Source organism: Camponotus floridanus, unplaced genomic scaffold (assembly GCF_003227725.1).
Source record: "Camponotus floridanus strain SB8 unplaced genomic scaffold, Cflo_v7.5 scaffold79, whole genome shotgun sequence".
Classification (NCBI taxonomy): domain Eukaryota; kingdom Metazoa; phylum Arthropoda; class Insecta; order Hymenoptera; family Formicidae; genus Camponotus; species Camponotus floridanus.
Window position 1 is genome coordinate 608,955 of NW_020229848.1, and position 27,768 is coordinate 636,722.

The window sequence follows — 27,768 nt, forward strand, 5'->3', positions numbered from 1 at the left end:
AAATTGGCCAACGCAACATTTTATAAAAACATGACAAAACTTCAACTAGCGCAGCTCTAAGAGATTTTCAAACTTTCTTTCTCTAATCTGTAACTTTTCGACGAACTTTACACAATGAACGGCTACGAAGTTTAGCGTGGACGAATTTTACTTGTGTAAAAATTCGAAGAAAAGGGAAAATTGATTATTTATTATGTGATAACAAAGAATACGAAACCTTTACTATATTACTTGATGCAATGCTGGAACTAATAAGAGAAACACTATCGAAACAGATGTGAGTACTTTTTATTAATTTACCTCTTTTTTTTATCTCAAGTGTTTCTTTAGTTTTCCTAATGAAAGGCATTCACCGAATAATTTTCTAGATGAAAAATTTTTATTAAAGAAGATTAATAGAGATACAAAATAACATGGTAAAATATATGCCTCCGCATTATTTGACGTATTTCTGCAAATATTAAAATATATATTTTCAAATATTAATATCTATTACCCATATTATATTTTCATTTTTTCAAGCCAATCGTCAAAAGTTCTGCTTTTATGCTAGCCATATGTCAGAAGTACAATCTCCACCAGGGTATCTGCGCAAAAATTGGCAACACGATATAAAATTGTAGTAAAATAATCTTTAAAGTGAAAACGAATCAAAGAGAAATTTAATTTGCGAAATTAAGTATCCTTATTAAAATTGAAAAAAATAAAATCTAGATAAGAAAATGAGAAACTTGAAATATTATGAGTTTGTTACAAGTTGATTTCATTGATTTATTTTATTTTTTACAGATTTGAAACAGAAGAACAAAAATAAAAGTCCTCTTTTACTGACGCAATAAACATTAAAATATGAAATTAACAAATTAGTTTCAATAACAATACGAGTTAAGCGTTGATGTTATGACACATTTATTTATTTATGATACAATAAAAGGCATGAAACAAATAAAAATAAAAAGAAGGAATAGCGAACGTTTGAACCCTATTTTTGGGTCATCTTCAGCGCAAATATGATGGTGTGGTAAAAATATAACAAAGGTGTTACATATATGAATCGATGAGACAGGATATGTAACGATTCAGATATGTAACACCTTTGTTATATTTTTACCACATCACATTTGTGCTGAAGATGACCCAAAAATAAGGTCAAAACGTTCGTTATTCCTTCTTTTTATTTTTATTTTTATTTGTTTCATGCCTTTTATTGTATAATAAATAAATAAATGTGTCATAACATCGACGCTCGACTCGTGTTGCTATTGAAACTAATTTGTTAATTTTATATTTCGAGTTTTATATCTTTATTATTTATATATAATTTTATATATAATTTTATATATAAATTTTATATATAATCAAAATATGAAATATCTTTTACCTCATCTCGTGCGCCAGCAGAATATCGTTTTTATCGGCGCCAAAATCAATGAGGAATTGAGAATCGAGCTTCATACCACCCTTCTCGACATCGACATCAAGCTTCACCATCGTCGATCCATATCTAAAAATGAGCGGAATATTATTACATCGTACGAGAAGATTATATGAAAATTTTATGCCACGGAAAGAGAAGAGAGAAATAACGTAGAAGAAGGAAAAAACATTGGAAAAGTACTTACTTGAAGTGGTCGGGATAAAACTGCTTGTCCCATAGTTTAAAGATCGACGTGGTCACGTACAAACGACGTCCATCCAAGCTTAGCTGCAACATTTGTGGCGCACCATACAATCTTCGTCCCTTTACGTAGACCGGATCAGGCTGACTATTCATCTCTTCGTCTTCAATCACACGTACTTGCGAATCGTTTAGAATCGATCCACCCAAGAAGATCTGACCAGTCAATTTCGGATTTTTCGTGTCCGAGATGTCGTATTGCCTGACATCACCGTGCAACCAGTTGGACAGATACAAATACTTGTCATCGAGACTCAGTAGGATGTCGGTGATCATACCTGAAGGGCAAAGAAAGGCTCTTCATCAACGTGGACAGAAAGGCATAGATGAAGAGTGTTGTTACTGAACCCATACGGCACAGAAATATTGCAGCAACATTGCAGAAATATTTCTTTGCAAGGTTGCAATGTAATTGCAATGTGATTGTTTTTATTAGATGTTTCTTAAATATTTATCTCAATAATATTACATACAATTATTTTACATACATTCGACACCAGAATATTTTAACACGTTCAATAAATGAATTATTTCCTATTTACCCATTCAATTAAGAAAAATCTGTTTAATATTCTGAAACCCAATGAAGGATCCAGATTATTAAACAAATTATTTGTTTAATAATCTAGATCGCTCATTAGGATTCAGAATATTAAGTAAATCAAGTCAGTTTATCGCCAGAAATTAAACTGACACAAGACAAGAAATATAATTACTACATTTATCCTTCATAGACCCTATATCCATCTTAGATGAATTCGAATACGAGTTAGTTAAATTGGGTGTCACCGCGTAGCGACAAGTAAAGAAACACATGTTATACATTTTCGCTATGTTAAAACGTTGCTGCAACATTGCCAAAGTAATATTACAAAATAATGTCTCTGCATTATTGCTGCAACATTACACTGCAGTGAGCAATATTGTAACATTGCAGCAACGTTGCAGCAAGCTTCTGTGCTGTATGGGAAGTTTTCTGTCTGATACGTTCTACACTCTTGTTTAAAAAAAAAAATAATTCTCGTAATACCTGGCATCAGAGGCAAGATCCATCCTTCGACTTTCTTCGGCAACACTTGGATCACCTTCTCGGTCTTCCACGAGTTGTTCTCTGCCTTATAAAATCGGTAAACATTCGATGATACCGCACAACCCACGAATCCTTCGGCTGCCAAAGGATCATGAAGAAATCTAATCTCGAGAGGCGCGATTCCATCTTCTCCCAGATTGATGGTCTGCTTCAACTTTCGCTCGTTCCATGAGTAAATGTTCAAGCTTCTTCCATAGATCTCTGTAGATCAACAAGCGGTATTTCGATAAATTGATTCTTCCAGTAAACAATCTCGTCATAAAATTACGTGCGAATGAAAACTTACTGGGATCAGAAGCATTGTCCGGAAAATATCCCTTTTTAAAAAATTTAGGTGCACCCCATTCGGAGGCGATGAGCGTGTCGTGATAGGGTTGATACCAAAAATCATACCCAAAGTTCGCTTTATCCTGGCCTCTCGTCCACGTGTCTTTCGTTTCCAAAGTCTCCGCGTCGATGCAGAAGAATTCGCCTAATCCGTCACCGTCAAGGTTCCCCATGGTGGAGATCACTATCTCGCCAGTTGGCAAACAATGCGAGGTATGCGGCGTGGATATTCCATACTTGTGCATCTCCTCCGGTTCCAGAATCTTATTTACAAAAATAGTATTAGCGAGATAGAGATGCATCAACTTTGATATCGTTATGATATCAAATCTTCATGTCACATGCCCAGCAAACACCAAGTAACAATTATACAGGGTATCCCAAACTACTCATCCCTTTTAAAATGAAAACAAATGGCTTTTATCAAAAATCGCGAACAATTTGTAAATAAATCGGGTACGCTCTATCAAATGATATATTTTCAACCTTTGATTCCGACCGGAAATACGCCATCCGGATCGGAAGTTGAATTTTTTTAGGAGAACATGGTATTTTTTATTACAGATTCGAATTGTACATGAAAAAATAAGAAATGTTTATCAAATGTTTTTTTTTAAAGTGCCTCTATCAATCTTAAAATTAACCTTGAAAGTAACTGTGATGAAATAATCAAGGTCAATTCTGGGATACCCTGTATAACTGTTAGTTATAATTTTTTCTACTCAACAATATAACTTACATGTTATATAACTGTTATGTGTTAAATAACAATTATATTGTTGAGTGGGAAATTATAACTAACAATCATATGACTGTTACTTGGTGTTTGCTGGGATTGCGACGCATCTTATACAGCACAGTACATTGCAGCAATATTGCAACAACATTCTAATATTGCTGCGACATTGCAGCAATATTGTAATATTGCAATATTGCTGCAATGTTCTATGCTGTATGGGATATTATATCTACGTGATTTCTGGATGAGTTTTTCTGCGACACTCTGTATATTCGTACGGTACCTTTTTAATCTTGGGCGTTTTTTCGTCGCTTGTATCAATAAAATAGACCCGGTCTGACATGAGACAGGGTAACACCAGGGTATCGCGTTTTCGTGACGAGTCATGACAGCTGCTGCAGATATTCCAGCCAGAGTGATGTAGTTCGTCGCCAACCGCCAACATCCTCAGTTTGTGTATTATCTGGCGAAAAAAATCCTCTCGAATTTATCCATACTGCACAGAACATTGCAGCAACATTGTAATATTGCTGCAATGTTACAACAATGTTGCAGCAACATTGTAATATTGCTGAAATGTTACAACAATATTGCAGCAACATTGTAATATTGCTTTACAACAATATTGCAGCAACATTGTAATATTGCCGTAATATTTCTGCAATGTTACAACAATATTCTGTGCTGTATGAGTATTTTCTTCTAGTTTCAACCTTTATGTTTTTCAAATATTTTTACCTGACAGTACGTGGGACTATCAGGATCCACGTCAACCGTGCAAAGAACATCGGCCTTTTCAGGATCGGTGTGAATTCCAACCACATACAAGAGTTTTTCACGGGGACCCTCGAGCATTGCTGCTTTCGGGCTGCTGTAACCCGGTCCGCAAGAGTGGCAACTTGCTAAAGTCATGATAACGGTTCCAATTAATAATCGAACGGCGATCGTTACAAACGTAGAACATGATCCAGTGTTAATTCGATTGTTTTGAGGTATAAAACGCTGGATTATGTTTTATATTTATCCCAACAATCGTGACAAAATCGTGTACCAATTAATGTATAATTCTTACGAGATCATTTTTACCTTTCTCTCCTGTCATTCTGTTCAGACGTAACGATCAACTGAGGAGAACTGTACGTAACTGCGTAATCCATCATACAGCTCGAAAGAGAGAGGGAAAGCGCGTTGTTTGCACTATGCGTTATATAACTATAACGACTGTTAGCGTTTCGACTGATAAAAGAGATACAAGAGCACGAATTCGCCTCATCGATTGATAAAGCCAGTGATTGCTGGAGGTCATCGTGTTAAATTCGACCCATAATAATATATCGGAAGAAATAACAAAAGGAAAAATAAAACTTTATAACATATATTATCGAAAGAAAAGATATTAAAAATAGGCATCAATTATGAGGCAATTAGGAGAAATATTTTAACAACAGGTTTTTCTTGATTTTTCTACAAGAAATTTTCAATTATTATCATGTATCTTTAGAAAAAAATTTTTTTTTTAATTGACCTTGAAAAAAAATCTTAGGAATTTTAGGAAAATTTAGGAATTTTTTATAATTTTAATTTGTGAAAAATTCTAAAAAATATATATCAGATTTATTCAGGTTTTTTAAATATTATAAGTAATTTTTTTCCAAAGCTGATGATCCAGATGATGAAGAAATCTCTAACTCGAGTATATAATTTTCGGCTTTGGTTTCTCAATCGACCACGTACAATTACGCTCCAAATTACGTTGATTGAAATACATAAATTACAAAAAGTTAATCCAGGCGATTCAAAAAAATTTCAAGTCTTGATTTAATTCTATGAATTATAAAGAGTTAATTCTCTCTCGGATAAATATAGAAGGATCGAAAACAATTTTCACTCGCTTCGTAATCTTAATAAATTGATGATCCACAAAGTGCAACGATTGCAAGGTAAATATGAAGAAAAAACACAAAGTACACACAAACGGTTTATTTTCGTATCTTTTTCCAAAGTGAGTTATAAAAATAATTATGCATAAGATTTCCCTCCGCAAGAGGGAAAATCGCACACTTCTTTGATGTGCACACATCAAGTAAAAATATGTTGTCCGAAATGACACGTATGATTCACGAGCGCGCGCTCTCGACACGTCACATTCGACATGTTGTCTGTTTGATAACGCGCAAACTTAAATATATTTATTATTGTGCATCGATTTTTTAAGAGCGTCCCGATAAATACAGATAAATCCCAGATCTAGGAAAAATATTTTGATAACAATTTTTTCTCAAAAATGATTTTTCAAATATATTTATTATTGTGCATCGATTTTTTAAGAGCGTCCCGATAAATACAGATAAGTCCCAGATCTAGGAAAAATATTTTGATAACAATTTTTTCTCAAAAATGATTTTTCAATATTATCGAGTGTCTTTCAAGAATTTTTTTTAAATTGACTCTAATAAAAAAAATTTATAATTTCTTAAAAAAAAATTTAATTTTTATAATTTAAATTTATGAAAAATTTTTTCAAAAATATATCAGATTTATTCAGATTTTTTCAACATTATTTTAAAAATCATAGAAATCATTAAAATATCTCAAAATATTTAACACATACACATTTATATATATAAGCAATTCTACAAAATTTATATTATATTATTATTATTTGTAAAAAATATGAAATATCTTTATTCTTCTTTTAAAGATTTTTGAAAAGTGTGTCCCAATTCATACAAAAAAAAATCTCAAATTTTCTGAACAAATTTTAGAATTTTTATAGAAAATCTGAAAATTTTTATAAGAAATTCTGTGAATAATTTTCACTAGAGGAATAAGAAACCGTGACGAAATTTCCTGCAAATTAGGAAACACTCTGTATATTTGAGCAAACTAGGGCGAATATTTAACATGTATATATTGTATAATTAATTTAATGCTAATTATTTTTGTGAGAATATGCTAATTATAACATCCTGCAACGAAAATTTATACGGAACATGTAGGAATATTCGTGTACACTTGATTCAAATCAAACTCGATCGAAATTCTACATTCGGTGATCCCGTGGACAATTCTCGTCTTTCTATAGGTGTGCATTTATAATAACAATATTTATATAATTATTATTTACGTGACAGATATGATAAAACTATTCGATCGCCTTTTGATACCCCGCATCTCAAGCGACAATTATTCTTTGTGATCGCGAAATTGCGTTAATTGGCCCCCACCTTGAACATCTAGTTTTCCACACAACGTGTAATCGACTTATCGACGTATCTTCTAATTTCAGAAAATAGACGGAATCCACTATCTCCTAGAATATCTGTGCATTCTCGTAGCGGAAATACGATTCGTTTACAAACAGCTGATTGTCTTATCAAGTACAGAATTCATTTGTCATCTCTAGATCCATATCAGATCGATGCAAGAAGGAGAGAGAATTAATTCATCAGTTAAATCAGTGATAAATTGATAGCCGAATGAGATTGTAATTAATGTAAATTTTTACAAAAGTGGAAAAATGAGCGCGCATGAATTAAAAAATCAATTACCCAGCAAACACAGAATATTACAGCAATATTGCCGCAATATTACAACATTGCAGCAACGTTGCTGCAATATTACAACATTGCAGCAACGTTGCTGCAATATTACAACATTGTAACAACGTTACTGCAATATTACAACATTGCAGCAATGTTGCTGCAATATTCTGTGTTTGCTGGGTAAATTCAGTGCGATTTAATTTCTGGTGTGCGCATCGATCTAATATGCCTTTACGTCCCATAAGAATCTTTCGAACCGGTTATAGACGATTGGACGACGCGACGTACTTTGGTCGTCTTCTCCTCGCCGGACATCCGCCTGTGTCTTTGTTTCTCGCCGAGCAACGCGCACACCAGGAGGTTCTCACGATGAAGAACGATCAGGTGCCGCAAGCGATTTCGTGCGGTTCCCGTCTGGGAGACGATGTCGTTGAGACCGCCGTCGAGTCGATCCAGGCTACCGCTGATGTTGGCGATCATATCGAGGAGCAAGCTGTCCCGCTTCCGCGCCTCCAGCGTAAGCTTCCTGCTGAGTAGGAAAACCGTCAGGCCGATGACGATCAGCAGCGTCAGTCCCAGCAGGTTCCTCTGCATCGACGGCAATGTCATTTCCAGGGGACACGCAGATACGCCTCTCGCACTCTCATCGTATCGACCTGGGGCGGACAGTCCTCCTGCTCTTCTCCGCCATTCAAATTGCTCGCGACGTTAATCGAAATTCGATCAACAACGGCCGATAGAAATAATAACCAGCCGGAGAAAATACTGTGACGTGCGTTTCTCCTCAGCATCGGCCGAGCCAGAAGTTAGGATCTCTCTTTTTCTGCATCCGTCTCTCTCTCCTGAGGCTCTCGATTTCTGTTCTTTTTCCGGCACGGACGCCTACGTTTTTTATCTATTATTAAAGACGGGGCGCGGCTGTATTTCGACATGCCACCCGTTCCGTCGCAGCTCGCCAACCGATTAAATAACAACCGAGGAGCAGGCAACTTCTCTCAGGATCCTTCCTCCTCTGGGCTAAATCGACGAGATCGCACTCCATCGATTTTTCGCAAACGATTATCCATGATGTACCACGTCGAACCTTCAGGTACTCTGGCGAAATTGTCTAAGGCGTTCGGTGCAGTTGTATCTTCACAGGGAAAAGATTGGGACTTTGTGGATCCACTGCTCTCTCTTCCAGATCGCTTTGAAGATGATCGACTTTTCCTGAATCGCTAGATTAGTTTCTGACATATTCTAATTAGCATATATAAAGACCGAGTATAGATCTAAGAACATTTCACTCTCTCGTTCCGAGTCATTGGTCTTTATGTACGCGATCAAAGTTTTAGGTTCCACCCTCAGTTTGGCACGTAGCGAAACCTTCGATACGTCGATCGCGTGCTGACGCTCTCGGCGGCTGACGATCCATCACTCGCAGGTGTCACATGTCATCGAAATGTCATCCGCTCGTAAAAATACCGCGATCGAAGAACCGCCGCGAGGACGCCATCGCTTCTCGTACTTGTTGAACGTTGTTGCCGCGAGATCGGACTGAGGAAACCTGCCACTCGCGAGGACACGTGTAGGCGCGGTCGTTTCATCCCCGAGAGCCTGCGGTTGTCCCCGAGCAACCCCGATGAGCATCTTCAGGGACGTAACTTTCCGTCTGATGTCCACGGGGTCAGGACTTCAATCGCTGGCCCGCATCAGATACGTCAATGAATGTCTCGATATATCGATGTGTATTGATCCCTTTTATCTTTCTTGACACTCAATTATATTTATCTTTCTCCGATATCTTTTAGATCCTTTGCTCGGATTGTCGAGCAATATCAAAAAATCTAGTACAAAATTAGCAACGAACAGACATATTTTACCCAACGTCAAGTCAGGATGATGATGATTCTTGCCGGAGGAACTCTTCTCATGACACTCGATCCTGCTTGTCTGATCGGAGGAATCAGAGAAGACACTTTCGCGAGCGATGCTTTGCAACAGACGATGGGAACGGTACTGAGAGATCGAAAACAACTGCGATCCGACATGTATGTACCAAAAATAGTTGGCGCATGCGTCTATTAATCAATAAGGACACCCCTTCACCGGCTGTCAGATGACTCGGAAACGTTGTCGGTGACTCGAGCTATTTCAAGAGACTATCGTGCAGTCCTCGACGATATCAATTAGATTTGATTTTCCCCAACTTGTCACCGACTATAGCGATCGCGAACGCGATCACTTAGTTTTTTCCGATGCAACAAACGGTGGCACGTCTCTCAATGAGACCTCTGCGTATTTTCGTGGAGGGAGAAATCTGCAAAAAAAATGTCAATCGTGATGTCGAGCCCAGAAATACTTTATACGCCCCTAATGATTATCGTTATCTCAAGTATATATGATTTATGGATTTTTCCCGCATCTTTGACAATGAAATGACGACGAGCAACACTTGATGGTCGCTTGTATGTTTCAGTCATCTCTAAGATATTTCTTTATCAATGAAATTTTAAAGCGGTTTATAGAAAATTACTAAGAAAAATCGTTTGATTGTATCAACAAGACGTATATGATTGAAGGCATTTTGGTTAAATCAAACAAGAATTTCTAGTTATCATGATAAGACTCGATTTTTTACAACTAGAATGTTTAATAGATTTTACTATAAGGTAACTATAATTTTACTATAAGATTTTACTATATTTTAATAGATTTTACTATTTTACTATATTTGATTAGTATTTTCTAGTTGGATCTATAAAATTTCTTGTTACATTAATTTCTTTGCTTGCCACTAGGCAGCGAGCCATTCTTAACTTAAATCATATTCAATATTTGCCATGAAATGTATATAAAGAACTAGTATTAATATTAAATCCAAAGTATATATTTTTTTTCTCTTACGAGCAGTAGTGCCAGAAAGAGGACGCTAGCTCTCTGATTGTGTGTGTTTGACCTGCATCCTCTTCATGCATCACTGTTTATTAGTTTAATTTCTAACAAACTAAATTTAAAATAATTTATTCAATAATCTGGATTGAATTTATCCAATAATCTTGTTGAAATTCAAAATATTAAACAGACTTTTGAGATTAGATGGAAAAAATTTTAGACGACTTGATGCCGGTGAGTTTAGTATTATTAACCAGAAAATTTGGTAAATTTAACAGGAAGAAATTAATCAGATTCTTCTGATAATTCCTACAAGAATTCTGGTTCGTTCATTTTCCAACAGACATACTGGTTGAATCTACCAGAATTCTAATTAATGCAATTAGGTTTTTTTCTCAGTGCGCGAATTAAAAATTCAGAATTGATAAATTCAAATTTTTTAAATTTAAATTTGTTAGAAAAATAATTTATCACGATACGGAAAAAAATTTTGTGAGAGGCTAGCATTTAGAAATTAAAAAATAATCGCAAAATTTATATCCTCAAAGTATTTTCATTGATAAATTTAAAAGACTTTATATTTTAAAATTAAGTATATTATTACACATACTATTAAGAATTCCATAAATTAAATTGAATAAATTTTAAAATATTAAAGCATGTGATAAATATCATTAAACTAATCATATATTAATTAATCATATATTAATTATTATCCAGAAAATTTGGTAAATTTAAGGAAGAAATTAATCAGATTTATCTGGTAATTCCTACAAGAATTTTAGTTCGTCCATTTTCCAACAGACATACTGAATCTACTAGAATTCTAATTAATGCAACCAGTTTTTTTTCTCAGTGTAGACATATATTACTTAGAAAAAAAGCGCCAATATAATACATATAAATGTTGAATAATAAAATAAATTCTCTCATTAATGAATCTGAATAGACTTGACGTTTGTGAAATTTATCTTTATAATACTTTCTAAAATATAGAAAGTTTTATCTTTAGTAGTAACTAAACTTGATGGAACAGGTGAAAATAAGAGAGAGAGAGAAAGAAGTAGAAAACCTACAAAAATTACATAAAATAAAAATAAAAATAATTACATAATATAAAATAAAAATAATTAATAAATCTTGAAACTTTTTACCTCTTCATGATCGGCGTAATATGATCAGGATCCACGCTCTCTAGATCCACGCCGAATATGTAGCTCCCAATAATTCCGGCGATAACGACAATCGTCGATCCTATCAAGGTATAATGCATAAAAGATATTTGAAACAGCGCCATTGGTTCTTCAGCAGCTTCTATCCAAACAGGTGTGGGTGTCGCGGTCGTAAGAGTCTCATTCAAAGGATATGGACAACCGTCTATCGACGTGGGCAGCGAATCAAACTTCATCTTGCCGTGCATGGTATACCAATGAGCACCTCCCACTAACCAAAACATGCTAATTAAACCGACACCACTACCGAATAGCACGCCTTTCGTGTTTGCCCAAGGTACCAACATTCCTAGTACGAAGAGACCCAGTAAAGGTCCATCAGTCACGCCACGCATACTCAAAGCTAGCTGAAAGACCGGGCCCAATCTCTCGACCAAGAATACCAGGCCAACCGAAATTGCGCCAGTTATCAAAACGATGGCCTGAAAAATCAATTAAACAATTATTGAAGTTTAAATTATCGAAAGAACGTAAGATGCATTGCTTACCTTCATAATATTAGCAGCCGTAGCTTCCTTCCTAGATCTCTCCGGAACCCACGGACTTATAAAATCTTCATAAATGGTACCGGAGACGGTGTTCAAACCGGCGCTCATAGTTGCAAGCGCAGCGCTGACCAGACCAGCTAGAAATAATCCTGGAAGTCCTGGTAAGTGTCCAGCGACGTCCATAACGTAATACGGTAAAGTTTGATCAGTGCGGCTTATTGCCTGTAAAGAAAATTAAAGTTTTTCAGTTACCTTCTTTTCTCTTTAAACATTAGAATAAATTTAAGATTATTATTAAGAATATTATTTTGTACCTTGGTCAGAAAAGGATCGCAGTCGTGATATTTGGCAAACATAATTAATCCAGTGAACACGCTAATCAGTTTGACTATGATCATTCCTATGGCAGTAATCACGATGCCACTATGCAATAAAGCAAGAAACATACGATTAATATCATTATTCCTGAATTTTCATGGCATCTTGCTGTTTAGATCCTATAATTTGCAACGAGATAGCAGAATATGGTAGATATGAAGTCAATTGATGGAGTTTTAGCGCAAGTTATAGGTCGCTTATAGTGAAGAGCTTACTGTTTGGCGTCGATTTCTCTGGGCACAGATAGAAACCGTTGCACCGCACCTGGATGAATAGCGAGATGCCCGAGCCACGTTGCTGTCATACCCACAGTCGTGCCCCAGAAAGTGTTCCTCGATAATAGGCTGGGATCCATACTATGATAAAAATGTCCATCATATAATATACAATAAAATGAAAGAGACAATTTATATTTGTGCTCTTTTGCTCTCTTACTTGAAGAAAATAAGACGACCGCCTTCGCCGGAAATTCTCCACACTTCTTCAATGCTACCGACAGACAGTACTCCCAGCACGAGAATCGTCACAAGACCTCCGACAGTCACGGAAAACTGTATAGTGTCCGTCCATACTACTGCTTTCAAACCACCCTGTACATAATAGCAAGAAGAATTGCATATTTAAGATAATTCCCATACGGCACAGAAATATTGCAGAAATATTTCTTTGCAAGATTACAACATTGCAGAAAGGTTGCAAAATGTTGCTGCAACGTTGCTGCAATATTGCAGCAACGGTAAAATGTCCGCTTGTAGAAATATTGCAATGCAATATTGCAGCAATGTTACGGTGCAATGTATTTGTAATATTAAAACGCGTTTTGCTACAAATGCAAACACCATTTTAAATTTAATAAATAAACTTTGAAAATATAAAAAAATGTTTAAGAAAGATAGGAAAGAATGCCTTTAAAAAAACATCTATTAGTATTTTTATTAGATGTTTCTTAAATATTTATCTCAATAATATTACATACAATTATTTTACATACATTCGACACCAGAATATTTTAACACGTGCAATAAATAAATTATTTCCTATTTACCCATTCAATTAAGAAAAATCTGTTTAATATTCTGAAACCCAATGAAAGATCCAGATTATTAAACAAATTATTTGTTTAATAATCTAGCTCCCTCATTAGGATTCAGAATATTAAGTAAATCAAGTCAGTTTATCGCCAGAAATTAAACTGACACAAGACAAGAAATATAATTACTACATTAATCCTTTATAGATCTTATATCCATCTTAGATGAATTCGAATACGAGTTAGTTAAATTGGGTGTCACCGCGTAGCGGCAAGAAACACATGTTATACATTTTCGCTATGTTAAAACGTTGCTGCAATATTGCCAAAGTAATATTACAAAATAATGTCTCTGCATTATTGCTGCAACATTACACTGTGCACACACGCAGTGAGCAATATTGTAACATTGCAGCAACGTTGCAGCAAGCTTCTGTACTGTCTAAAATTCTTTGCAAAGTTCTTCACATTTTTATTCCACTTTCAAACTTGATGTTCTTGTATTTCCTATATTATGTGAATACTAAACTTGTTTCTACTTACAATGCTGGTATAAATGATGCACACGATGCAAACTACCGGCGTTATCATGTGAACGCTGAGTTTCGTGACTTGTGCGAAGGCGATGGCGGGTACGTAGATGACAATGGGCAAGTACATGAAGAGTGAAATAGTGAACAGCACCGAAGAGAGGATTCTGACCGGCCTGGCAAACCTAACTTCGAGGTACTCGAAGGTACTGGTTAACTGCAGTTTGAAAAACACTGGCAGGAAAATGTACGAAGTGATCACGGCAGTGAGAGTTGCCGTGATTATACATGCGGCGTACTGAGTCCCATGATGAAAGACTTCCGCAGGTATGCCCAGCAAGGTAATTCCGGAAATGTGGCTAAACAGTTACGTCCAAGTGTGATCAAGTATGTACAAAAAAGTAGAAGAGAAAAATTAAAGAATTTTTTTAATCATTATTTCTCATACAATCGAAGAATCACTTACCTAGCGATGATGCTCATCGCGACAGGGAAGAATCCCATGCGTTTACCGCCCAGAAGATATTCCGTCGTGCTATCTTGCTTGCTGAAGAAGCCAAAATAGACGCCAATGAGGATGCTGACGAGCAGCAATAGATTGAAGAATACATAATCGAACCATCCAAACACAAAATGATTCAAGTTCTCTGTTTGATTAAACTGGACACCAGGGGTCGTGAAAGGATTCTCCATAGTTCTTCAAATGAATCTTTCTTTATGAAAATTGAAGATGAAGAGTGCGATCCGCGATACATATGATGTTTGAAGCTCTCCTCATCTGTTATGCCTGTTATATCTGACTGTTTAATATCTGCTGTAGGAGTCTGGTGTAAGAATTGAGGAATAGGACGCAATCTAAGGTTGCTGACTTGCAATACGATGACATAGTATAATCCTATCATGAGAGAATAATTTACAATAGATCTGATAATGTATGTGGAATCTGATGACAGGAAGCGATATCTTGATGGTGAATAAGAAAAATGTCAAGGAAATGTGATGAGAGTTGTATTCAGAGATAACGCCACACTGAGAAAAAAATCTGGTTACATTAATTAGAATTCTGGTAGATTCAACTAGTATGTCTGTTGGAAAATGAACGAACCAGAATTCTTGTAGGAATTACCAGATGAATCTGATTAATCTCTTCCTGTTAAATTTACTAAATTTTCTAGTTAATAATTAATATATGATTAATTAATATATGATTAGTTTAATGATATTTACCACACGCTTTAATATTTTAAAATTTATTGAATTTAATTTATAGGAATTCTTAATAGAATGTGTAATAATATACTTAATTTTAAAATATAAAGTATTTTAAATTTATTAATGAAAATACTTTGAGGATATAAATTTTGCGATTATTTTTTAATCTCTAAATGCTAGTCTCTTACAAATTTTTTTTTCATATCGTGATAAATTATTTTTCTAACAAATTTAAATTAAAAAATTTGAATTTATCAATTCTGAATTTTTAATTCGCGCACTGAGAAAAAATCTGGTGTTGCATTAATTAGAATTCTGGTAGATTTAACCAGTATGTTTGTTGGAAAATGGACGAACCAGAATTCTTGTAAGAATTACCAAATAAATCCGATTAATTTCTTCCTGTTAAATTTACCAAATTTTCTGGTTAATAATTAATATATGATTAATTAATATATGATTAGTTTAATAATATTTATCACACGCTTTAATACTTTAAAATTTATTGAATTTAATTTATAGGAATTCTTAATAGTATATGTAATAATATACTTAATTTTAATAGTATATGTAATAATATACTTAATTTTAAAATATAAAGTATTTTAAATTTATCAATGAAAATACTTTGAGGATATAAATTTTGCGATTATTTTTTAATCTCTAAATGCTAGTCTCTTACAAAATTTTTTTTCATATCGTGATAAATTATTTTTCTAACAAATTTAAATTTAAAAAATTTGAATTTATCAATTCTGAATTTTTAATTCGCGCACTGAGAAAAAAATCTGGTTGCATTAATAAGAATTCTGGTAGATTCAACCAGTATGTTTGTTGGAAAATGGACGAATTAGAATTTTTGTAGGAATTACCAGATGAATCTGATTAATTTCATCCTGTTAAATTTACCAAATTTTCTGGTTAATAATACTAAACTTGCCAGCATCAAATCGTTTAAAATTTTTTCTATCTAATCTCAAAAGTCTGTTTAATATTTTGAATTTCAACAAGTTCATTGATTAAATTCAATCCAGATTATTGAATAAATTATTTTAAATTCCGTTTGTTAGAAATTAAACTGATAAACAGTGATGCAAGAAGAGGATGCAGCTCAAACACACACAATCAAAGAGCTAGCGTCCTCTTTCTGACACTACTGCTCGTAAGAAAAAAAATATAATTTGAATTTAATGTTAATACTAGTTCTTTATATACATTTTATGGCAAATATTGAATACGAGTTAAGTTAAGAGTGGCTCGCCGTCTAGCAGCAAGCAAAGAAATTAATGAAACAAGAAATTTTATAGATTCAACCAGAAAATACTAACCAAATCCTTAAAATAATCTATTAAACGTTCTAGTTATACAAAATTGAGTCTTATCGTGATAACTAGAAATTCTTGTTTGATTTAACCAAAATGTCTTCAATCATATACGTCTTCTTGGTACAATCAAATTTTTCTCGGTGCAAGGTTACACTAAACAAAATTGAAAGAATGGAATCGATATGAAGGATCGAGATACTACTCGCGAAAAACAGTTAAATATGAACTTAATATAGACGTTAATAAAACCTTCATTTGAATTTAATTTAATTTAAATTAATACTGATTGTGTGTTAATTAAAATCTTATTTGTTCCAAATATATTGTTCCAAATCATATTAAAAATTCAGGTTGGTTAGATGCTTATTAAATATTAATATGATCCATATATATTCTGGACAAGTTAAATCTAATAGCAAGAACGTATTCAAATTTAATTTCGATGCATATTAAAAACATATTTAAATTTAATTACTTTTAAATTTGATATTTGGTTTTTATTTGAGTTTAATTTAATTTATATAAATAAGCAATATGAACCATATTTAAATCATATTTAACTGTTTCTCGCGGGCAGTGATTTTAATCACGAATTATTATACGACTTGTCGAATAAATTTAATCAATTTTATTAAATTACAGTTCTAATCACACGCAGATATGTACATCAATTGTAATAACAACAAGATAAGTATAATTTTAAACTTACGATATACGATTGATCGTTTGCCTTCATCAAATATAATATTTGGCTACGCTTCTTCATATCTCAATCTATTCATATTTTCATACAAAATATATCGCACCGAAACTATTAAATATCGCAAGTATTAAATATCGATTTTAACGCCGCGATTCTTCGATTCTCTATTTACATATTTACAAATTTACGATCTTATGGAATCTTCCAAGAGCAAAGAGAGATTTGGAATGTTTAAACGCCGTTCATACTTAATCAAACGCTGCTCTCGCAACCATGCGCTTGAACTTAAAAGTTCCTCCGGTGAAGATAACGGCAGAATACACATAGATGTCATCGTACAAGGTAATATATACACAGCAAAATCTGCGACAAGAGGAACCAGGTGGAGATTCGGCTGGTTGATGCCGAAGAAAATAAACCGATGTACAAGATTCTTTGAAGATACGTTCGCAGAGAAGAGTTGTAGGGTGAAAGCTGCGAGCATCGTCGTAGAGGTGCACTCCACGTATTGTCATCTCGCGAGCCCAACAGCAAAATATACTGGCCGTACCAGTTGACGCCCAATTTGACTCGTAACTCCAAGATCGGGGACGTTTCGATGGTGCGAGGACCGCAATTTTTTGAGGTAGTCAGCGGCGAATCAAACCGATCCTTATCACAACGAGAGGATATCGTGGGGTGTCTAGGGATCAGGACGTTCTTGACGACATGCAGATCGAGCTCCGTGGTACCGATGAGAACCTTCGAGGGGGGGAAAGGCCTTTCGGTGGTGCTCTCGTATGTCTGATGACCTCGCATCATCGCCGCAAATCTCGATTGAATTATAGAGGACGGCGCGTACAAGAACTGATGAACGCTATCGCTCATTGCTCTCTTCCGTCTTTGCGCTCTTTTATCTTTAGATTGTTTCTCATCTGTCGACGGTCCATTCTTATTATATAAGCTATTTTGATAAAGCTTCGCGTTAGGGATGGTCCTAGTGTCGGTGAGACTTCTTTTAAAAACGAATTTTTCAGTGGTATTAAGAAAGTAATCAGGAAAAATGTCTCGATCGAGTTCTTCATCTTGCCTTTCAGCCCGCAGAACGTAACTTCCTAACTTGAGTACTCCATACAAAAATTCCAAGCAATTTGGGTCGTTGTAATAGTTCCATAGACCGACCCACAGTTCATCCCCGGAGTATATCTGGAATTTCCGCGTGGACCAGATGCCGCCCGCAGAGCTCTCGCATCTTTCGCTGTGCCAGATACCTCCGATCATTGCAGGTAGAGGCGCGGTTTGATGAAGAAGAGGCGGACTTGACTCGGTACTATGAAAAACGCTGCTACATATAGGACAATTCGTGGTCTGCAATATTAATAATATATTCATGATTTTGAGTAATATTAATAATACCCTTGAGGCCTTATATCATGTAAAATTAAATGCATGAAGAATATAATATGTACACTGAGAAAAAAATCTGGTTGCATTAATTAGAATTCTGGTAGATTCAACCAGTATGTTTGTTAAAAAATGGACGAACCAGAATTCTTGTAGGAATTACCAGATGAATCTGATTAATTTCTTCCTGTTAAATTTACCAAATTTTCTGGTTAATAATTAATATATGATTAATTAATATATGATTAGTTTAATAATATTTATCACACACTTTAATACTTTAAAATTTATTGAATTTAATTTATAGGAATTCTTAATAGTATATGTAATAATATACTTAATTTTAAAATATAAAGTATTTTAAATTTATCAATGAAAATACTTTGAGGATATAAATTTTGCGATTATTTTTTAATCTCTAAATGCTAGTCTCTTACAAAATTCTTTTTCATATCGTCATAAATTATTTTTCTAACAAATTTAAATTAAAAAAATTTGAATTTATCAATTCTAAATTTTTAATTTGCGCACTGAGAAAAAAATCTGGTTGCATTAATTAAAATTCTGGTAGATTCAACCAGTATGTTTGTTGGAAAATGGACGAACCAGAATTCTTGTAGGATTTACCAGATGAATCTGATTAATTTCTTTCTGTTAAATTTACCAAATTTCTGGCTAATAATACTAAACTCGCCAGCATCAAGTCGTCTAAAATTTTTTCCATCTAATCTCAAAAGTCTGTTTAATATTTTGAATTTCAACAAGATTATTGGATAAATTCAATCCGTATTATTGAATAAATTATTTTAAATTCAGTTTGTTAGAAATTAAACTGATAAACAATGATGCAAGAAGAGGATGCAGCTCAAATACACACAATCAGAGAGCTAGCGTCCTCTTTCTGGCACTACTGCTCGTAAGAGAAAAAAAATATACTTTGGATTTAATGTTAATACTAGTTCTTTGTATACATTTTATGGCAAATATTGAATACGATTTAAGTTAAGAGTGGCTCGCTGCCTAGCGGCAAGCAAAGAAATTAATGTAACAAGAAATTTTATAGATCCAACCAGAAAATACTAACCAAATCCTTATATTAAAATCTATTAAATCTTCTAGTTATAAAAAATCGAGTCTTATCATGACAACTAGAAATTCTTGTTTGATTGAAAACAAATTGAAAAAAATCAAAATGCCTTCAATCATATACGTCTTGTTGGTACAATGAAACGATTTTTCTCAGTGTAACAATTATATAACAATTATGTAACAAATATGAAACAAATATGTAACAAATATATAACAATTATGCGATACATATCGATACATATCTGTCAGAGAATTTTTAATTTTCTTATTACTAATTGTTTTTTTCTACAAGAATTTTTTATTTAAAATAAATAAATTGTCTATAGACAAACTCAAAAAAATTTAAACAAACGTACTGAATCTTGGCGATACAATGCAGTGGATTGCAATGATGTTGGTTTGTAATTCCGTCGAGAATGCGCATTGGAAGCAGAATTCGCCAATAAAAGTTCAAAGTTTGGATCATAGGACTGAGTGCCGTTAAATGTATCATGTCCTAATAAGACTTTGTTGTGCACTCTTAACAGTTTCAATTCGGTGAATTCGATCCTGAAGGGCTCCAAACAATTGATACCGAGCTGCTTGTTTGTAGCTTGCAAAGAATTGTATTTGGGACTTTGCCACAGCGATCTCACCGAATGTTGTCGCGGCTGCTCGTAAATCAGAGCCGAGGTGTAGAGTCGCCATTTTGGCTGGGGACCGCAAGTCAGATTGAGTTTTTGTCCAAACTTTTGAGTGATCTGCAAAATAAATTTTCAAACGCTGATTTTATTTTTCGCTTCTTAAAGATGTTTTGTACCTATTTTCAAAATATTGAAAATTTAATGAAAATTGTACAGAATGTCCTTACATATGTTTAGAATCTTCAGTACAATTTTTAAATCGATTCACTGAAGCGTTCACAAGTTATAAGGATTTTAATTTTCACCGAATTAACACGTGTTTTTATGGAAAACGTATAACCACGTCGATTTAAATGATAAAAACACATGGAAATAATATTCAGAATTTGTTTAAAATTTGCAAAAGTTTAGATACAGAGGAAATATTTGATCAAATAATATTGTACAAGTACTAACTGGTTAAAAAGATATTAAATATAATTCAATGAAATTAACCATGTATCTGTCACAAGACGAAATTCTCTGGCAAAAGTTAATCATTTCGATTAACAAAATTCGGAATATTTCAGTAAAAACGCAATAAATATTAAAAAATACATCTCTGTACTGTAGCCAAGATCAAATTGTAATATTCTACATAATTTCTTATTCAAAATACCCAAAAGTGGATTTATTCGTTAATGTTGATTTTCAACTACTTTTTGCTGGGATTGTACATACAAAACATCTTTAATATTCTTGAACATTTCATGTATTTATACAGAGTGTCCCAAAAGTCCCGGACCGGTCGAATATTTCATTAACTGCACTTTAGAAAGAAATGTTTCAAACAATCTCGAGAGCTTTCCAAAACACTATAATAAAGTATTTCTTCATTCAGTACTTTTCGAGTTATGAGGCTTGAAATCATTTCTTAATTTTGCATAAACCATAAAATATCTAGTAAAATATTCATTTTTCGATTATCTTACCTTAATACTTTTATGTACAAAATAATGAGAGGAATCAATTGGTCTAAAGAAAAAACATAGTTGTTTTTAAGAAAAAAATATGTAATTTGCAATTAACAATTACATATTTTTTCTTAAAAACAACTGCATGTTTTCTTTACACCAATTGATTCCTCTCCTTATTTTATACATAAAAGTATTAAGGTAAGATAATCGAAAAATGAATATTTTACTAGATATTTTATGGTTTATGCAAAATTAAGAAATGATTTCAAGCCTCATAACTCGAAAAGTACTCAATGAAGAAATACTTTATTATAGTGTTTTGGAAAGCTCTCGAGATAAGCTACACGAATATGTAATAAAAAATAGGAGGTTCCATTTAAGAAATTGCCAGTGATCTTCACGACTTTCAAATGACTCTCCCATGTCAAATCATTGCACTATCTAATGGCTCCTTTCAAGCCATATAACTTTTTTGAACATTTCTTTCTAAAGTGCATAGTTTATGAAATATTCGACCAGTCCGGGACTTTTGAGACACTCTGTATATATTAGACTTATAAAGGAAAGATGTAAAAGCGTCCTTTTCCGATTTTTATGAGTTTTGGATAATGTCATATTCTTTATGGAAAATGTCATAATTTTCGAAAAATTTAATTGCACTATTATAAAGTACGTTAAAAACTATAAAATTTATTTAGAATTTTTTTTTAAATACGAAATTAACTCAAAAATATGCGCAGAAAAATAGAACATTCTTGTTTTGAAAATATCTTTAGTTTCAATCGATTTTTTTTAATGGGATATTTCATCTTCCTAATATTCATATAAACACGAAAAAAATACGTGTCCTATTTTGACTTAGACGACAAGATATTTCTTGTTAAAATCTGTTAAATTCGATTTTATGGCAATTGACTTTTATTCGATATTTTTACTTTAAAATTTATTAATTATCTTTTCTCCTTCATTTATAGATACCTCTGGAGTTAAAGGTAGAATATTAACGGCGTCCACATGAAATCTCGTCTCGGTAGCGCCCGAAACGACGCTGGAAGGTTTCAATAACTTGATGGAACCTCGAATTATGACAGTATGTGTCGCTATGCTGCACGATTCATCGGCGTAATGATAACGCAGTAGGAGGAACGTGTTGTTTTTGAAAAAAGTATATTTCCTAAGTATGTACTGTGGGCCAGCTCGCGTTTCGCATCTATAAAAAGAAAAAGAAAATTAAATTGTAATTTTGTCAAAATTTTGTCAAGTCATTTCTAATGTAATTTATGAGAGAAAGAGACAGTTACTGTTGAGACAGCCACGTGTACTGCAATCTGGAAGGACTATCGTCCACGATCGTCGCATGGTTTTCCTTCTCTATCTCTTTAATGGCCTCTTCGCATTGTTTATACGGATTTATGTCTGAGTCTTCACTCATAACTAGGCTGGTCCTTGCTGCAAGACAAACGGCGCAATTCAACAATGCAATCAATGCAGAAGGTCGACAACAAATATTTTCCTCTGACGCGAGGTGAATGATTCTAGCTTAGAAAAATACACAGAGATACATTTTCGATCTTTATAAATGACGAGTGTCAGATAAAAAGGGAACCACCCGCCGCGAGTTTGCCCAAGATTTAGGAGTCAAACGGCTGAAAGCGAAAGACGAATGTGCTCGCCTATATTAAATTATGCTCGGGTCGGTAATGCCTGCCCATCGATAAATGTTGACCTTTCAAGCCTGCTACCTGGACCGAACGAGCTTTCCCATGTGACAAACCAATCTTTGTTCCGTGATCTTTCGTCTCCGCGGGACCCTTCCGAATTTGACAATTCAAGGTTCCTGCTGCGAAAGATACGATGTCGCACGCGACAAAGATTGATTGGTGGGAATTCCATAAAAAAAAATAAATACAAACGTGTCCGTAATTGACTATTAATAAATATATATCTAAGAGCAAATTTTATTACGTATTGCAAAATTACGTATAATGTAACGTCATTATTACACTTATTCAGCGATAAGCGGTATCATTTTATCTTGGCATGTGTTTTATTTATGGCGACAACGTTGTCAATCTCGTAGCGTAACATTGTCAAACAAAAGGTTGTCGGAAATCTCTCGGTCTTGATGAATCAAAATCTGTTTGACATATCGCGAAACAATATCTCGTGCCAAGAGAGAAGAAAAGAGAATAGACAAACGCACGACAGTGAGTTTGCGCAGGTTACGTAATTTATTGAGCAAGGCAAGAGAAAGCCAGTTCACATCTTTATGCGGAGAAAATTTTTTCAAAACTTTAACAACCTTATATAATTAGCAAATAGCTTTTAAAGCTTCACATTATTCGCTTCACATTACTCACTTCGAATCTCTCTTTATACAATTTTGATAAAATCCAAGTACGAAGAGAAAATACATTCTTTTTTTACGATATTAATACATATAAATTAATCCTTTCAATCATATATTTTTCTTTGCATTCAAAATTTTTGTAAATTCTGGGATTTTTTGGTGAATTCAAATCTAATGTTAAAATTTTCGATTTCAAAAAATTCAAATTTATTGGATGATAAATCCAATATAACAGAAATTATAAATTTTTAAAATTATAAATTTTTCCTTTAGATTCTGTGATCCTAAAAAGAAACCCCTCAAAGAAACAATTTTAAGAAAATATAATTGTATTATATAATTTAATTATATTTTATTATATAATTATTATATAATTTAATTATATTTTATTATATAATTTAATTTAGATTTAATAGAGAAAATATTTTTGTATAGAATTAATAGAAAGTATTTTTTGTCTAGAATTAATAAAAAACAATATGGTGGAAAATTCTGGAAAATATTTTAGAATGTTTAAGTTTATAAAAAATTGCCCTTTTGATTTTCTTAATAAATTAATAAAATTTTCTTAATAAATTAATAAATTTCTCATTGAAAAAGTATCAATTATTTTAACTATTTGTTTTTATATATTTTATTTTTGCAATTAACAATTAAAATCATTATATTTTTTTACTTGTTGATGTTCCAAGGACCTTATAGAAACAAAAAACCCGGCATTCGTTGTTAAAAAACTATTTAAAAAATGAAAAAGTGCAAAGAAAAAAGTGAATCGTTGATCAATCACGACTCAAAGGATTAATCGAAAAATTCTTTCGTTCGACGTGTATAGCTTCTAAACAGAAAAACCATTTAAAAATTATTTAAAAACTATTTACAAATAAAAAATGATTTAATTAAGGATGTTTTGTATGTTTTGTATCCCAGCAAAAAGTAGCTGAAAATCAATATTGACGAATATCCACTTTTAGTGTATTTTGAGTATGAGAAATTGTGTGGAATATTACAATTTGATCTTGACTACAGTGCAGAGATGTATTTTTTAATATTTATTGCGTTTTTACTGAAATATTCCGAATTTTGTTAATCGAAATGATCAACTTTTGGCAGAGAATTTCGCTTTGTAACAGATACATGGCTAACTTCATTGAATTATATTTAATGTCTTTTTAACCAGTTAGTACTTGTATAATATTATTTGACCAAATATTTCCTCTGTATCTAAACTTTTATAAATTCTAAACAAATTCTGAATATTATTTCCATATGTTTTTGTCATTTAAATCGACGTGGTTATACGTTTCCCATAAGAACACATGTTAAATCGGTGCAAATTAAAATTCTTATAACTTGTGAATGCTTTAGTGAATCGATTTAAAAATTGTACTGAAGATTCTAAACATATGTAAGGACATTCTGTACAATTTTCATTAAATTCTCAATATTTTGAAAATAAGTACAAAACATCCTTTAAAAAAATATATGAATTTTATTCAAATTTTTTAATATTATTTTAAAAAATTATAAAATAAAAAATCTCAGAATATTTAACGTTTATATACATAAGAAATTCTAACAAACTTCATTTACGAAAATAAAAATATGAAATATGGGAAGTGTCTCTTTTTTAAATCAAAATAATCTTGAAGAAAATTATTTGTAGAATTTCTCGTAAAAGTTTTCATGTTTTCTATAAATAATTCTAAAACTTGAATCGATTTAAAAATTCTACTGAAGATTCTAAACATATGTAAGGACATTCTGTACAATTTTCATTAAATTCTCAATATTCTGAAAATAGATAGAAAACATCCTTAATTAATTATTTGACACATTGATAAAATTCAAAATTCAAGTTTCTTCGCGCAGGAGGAGGTCGAGGATTCAACCGGCGCATAATAACAATACGAAATGCCATCGCGTGCCGGTTGACGAGATGCAGCTTGCAATAGCAAATTGTTAATTGTAAGAAGAAATCAAAAGCGAGGGGAAATGGCTCTGTAGGATGCTCTCGCACGACTGTTTAATATTCAATCGGCGCGCGATGTCTCGCCGCGTTTGCCGCTCCTCTCTCATCGTGGTGTTATTGCTGCCATTGATATTCCAGCTGTGTGCTGTTGGAACTTTGACAGCGAATTGGTAATGCTACGATCGACGCGCCGGTGACAACTACCGCGATGCGTAACGACTTTTACGTGGACGTTTAACATTCTAAAATTTCCAGAAATTAAATTACTAAACCAGCTCGGTGAAAAGATTCATGTCTCTCTATTAAATTTTATTTTAGAACGAAAAAGATTACATTGAAGTATGTCGATTATCCTTGTTTAAGGAAAATTGCATGAGAATTATCTGCTGTATTTCATTTTCGATTTTATTTAACAGACAAATCAGTATTGATGTTTGATATTGATATTTACATTAATTATTTTAGATTCACATTATTATTATTATCCCAGCAAACACCAAATAACAGTTGTATAACTATTAGTTATTAACTTCCTACTCAACAATATAACTGTTATATGTTATATAACAATTGCATGTTATGTAACTGTTACATAACATGTAACAGTTATATAGATGAGTGGGAATTTATAACTAATAATTATATAAACACTAAGTAACATTTATATAATTATTAGTTATAATTTCCTTCTCAACAATATAACTGTTACATGTTATGTAACTGTTACATAACATGTAACAGTTATATTATTGAATGGGAAATCACTACTAATAATTATAAATACCAAGTAACATTTATATATAATTATTAGTTATAATTTCTCTCTCAATAATATAACTGTTACATGTTATATAACTGTTACATGTTATGTAACTGTTATATAACATGAGAGGAAAATTACATTTAATAATTATATAAACACCAAGTAACATTTATATAATTATTAGTTATAATTTCCCTCTCAACAATATAACTGTTACATGTTATATAACAGTTACATAACATGTAACAGTTATATTGTTGAAAGGGAAATTATAACTAATAATTACATAAATGTTACTTAGTGTTTGCTGGAATAGTTTTCCAATGCAAAGAAAATCTCTCACTATGAACGCAAAGCTACCTTTGTCGACCGACAAGGATTTAAGGGATTAGGATTTAAGGGACAATTTCAGAAACCTTCTTTTTCTGAAACGATTTTTGGAATTTGCTTCACGTTACATTTGTCACGATGTTACGTCGTTAATGGTGTCTCATCAACGGCGCACACGTGTGCCTCCTATCTTGTGCACATGTGCAACTTCCTCTTCTCCAAATACTTCAATGTGTCGCGGTCCCTTTCGTCCTAATACTTTTTATGTAAAAAAAAGACTACTGCGAGACACTAGAAATTCCTTACAACATCATATTTCAAGCGCTAATGTATACTATTCATACAGTTTAGTATTTTTTCTCGAGCACTGCGAAATTTCTAACAATAAATTTGAGCAGAATAATTTCATCCTTTTTCCCTTTTTTATAAACAATGCATCTCGCAGATACTTACTCATCAATAGAACAGCAACGACGACGGTAAATGTCTTCGAGGCACTCATTTCACACATTGCTTGTCCTACAATATCATTTAATAACTAAACACTTTCACGCACGCGTGTTTTGATACTCGTACTTTAAACTTCGCTTTCAGGTGTTTCAGATATTTCGACGACGACAGCGTTCTCGTCCTCGCGTTACAACCGACACTCTGTTTCCTCCGAGGCACTCGATTTCCTCGACGACCTACCCCAAAGCTATATAGCCTCATCCCCACTCTTCAGCGACCCGGTCCACAACCACTGGTATCCTCTCGATCTTCTCGCATCCAGGGACTCGAGCGAGGGGGAAAGATGTAGCAAAACACATTCCCGTCTCTCCCCCTACACTTTAAGAATCGGACCGAACCCCGCTGCGAGGGTTCAAGCGCTCTGCAGAGATTTATACAGCGCCCCAACTTGGTGGCATAGTGCCCCACTGAGTCCCCTGCTCGAGAAGCGGAGATATTCCTCTCGCTCAGGATAGGAAATTGAGTTCCTCCTCTTCCCCGGAGATAAACATCCGTATCAACCTGTACATGCGCCAGGAAACCTCGACGGTAGATTGTCTCGGCTTGAGAAAAATGTAGGCGATGAGAAAGAGATATTATTCTCGCGTGCGGCGATACAATCACATATGTCTTCGAAATAGGGAAAGAGAGACTCGTAGGCGGAG

General features: G+C 33.4%; 4 protein-coding genes across 4 annotated transcripts; all 4 read right to left on the reverse strand.

Annotated features, from left to right (window-relative positions):
* Positions 1-519: 519 nt before the first annotated feature.
* LOC105259043 (methanethiol oxidase) lies at positions 520-5,031 on the reverse strand. Its single transcript, XM_011270731.3, has 8 exons — positions 4,921-5,031; positions 4,573-4,736; positions 4,118-4,297; positions 3,055-3,358; positions 2,709-2,969; positions 1,623-1,956; positions 1,382-1,504; positions 520-587 (listed from the first exon to the last, which is right to left on the reverse strand). The coding sequence occupies exons 1-8, from the start codon at positions 4,934-4,936 to the stop codon at positions 545-547; spliced, it is 1,425 nt and encodes a 474-aa protein (XP_011269033.1). The 5' UTR covers positions 4,937-5,031; the 3' UTR covers positions 520-544.
* A 2,471-nt stretch (positions 5,032-7,502) lies between these two features.
* LOC112639616 lies at positions 7,503-9,573 on the reverse strand. The gene has a single exon (XM_025414176.1). It carries the CDS (start codon positions 7,986-7,988, stop codon positions 7,611-7,613), a length of 378 nt encoding a protein of 125 aa, XP_025269961.1. The 5' UTR covers positions 7,989-9,573; the 3' UTR covers positions 7,503-7,610.
* LOC105259034 (sodium-coupled monocarboxylate transporter 1) lies at positions 9,527-14,703 on the reverse strand. The gene is made up of 8 exons (XM_011270718.3): positions 14,378-14,703; positions 13,925-14,270; positions 12,787-12,941; positions 12,567-12,707; positions 12,288-12,396; positions 11,974-12,195; positions 11,408-11,907; positions 9,527-9,678 (listed from the first exon to the last, which is right to left on the reverse strand). Exons 1-8 carry the CDS (start codon positions 14,602-14,604, stop codon positions 9,600-9,602), a joined length of 1,779 nt encoding a protein of 592 aa, XP_011269020.1. The 5' UTR covers positions 14,605-14,703; the 3' UTR covers positions 9,527-9,599.
* Positions 14,704-17,105: 2,402 nt separating this feature from the next.
* On the reverse strand, positions 17,106-27,292 carry LOC105259027 (protein APCDD1). The gene is made up of 5 exons (XM_011270707.3): positions 27,068-27,292; positions 22,504-22,651; positions 22,181-22,412; positions 19,980-20,363; positions 17,106-18,498 (listed from the first exon to the last, which is right to left on the reverse strand). Exons 1-5 carry the CDS (start codon positions 27,123-27,125, stop codon positions 17,482-17,484), a joined length of 1,839 nt encoding a protein of 612 aa, XP_011269009.2. The 5' UTR covers positions 27,126-27,292; the 3' UTR covers positions 17,106-17,481.
* Between the last annotated feature and the right edge of the window lie 476 nt (positions 27,293-27,768).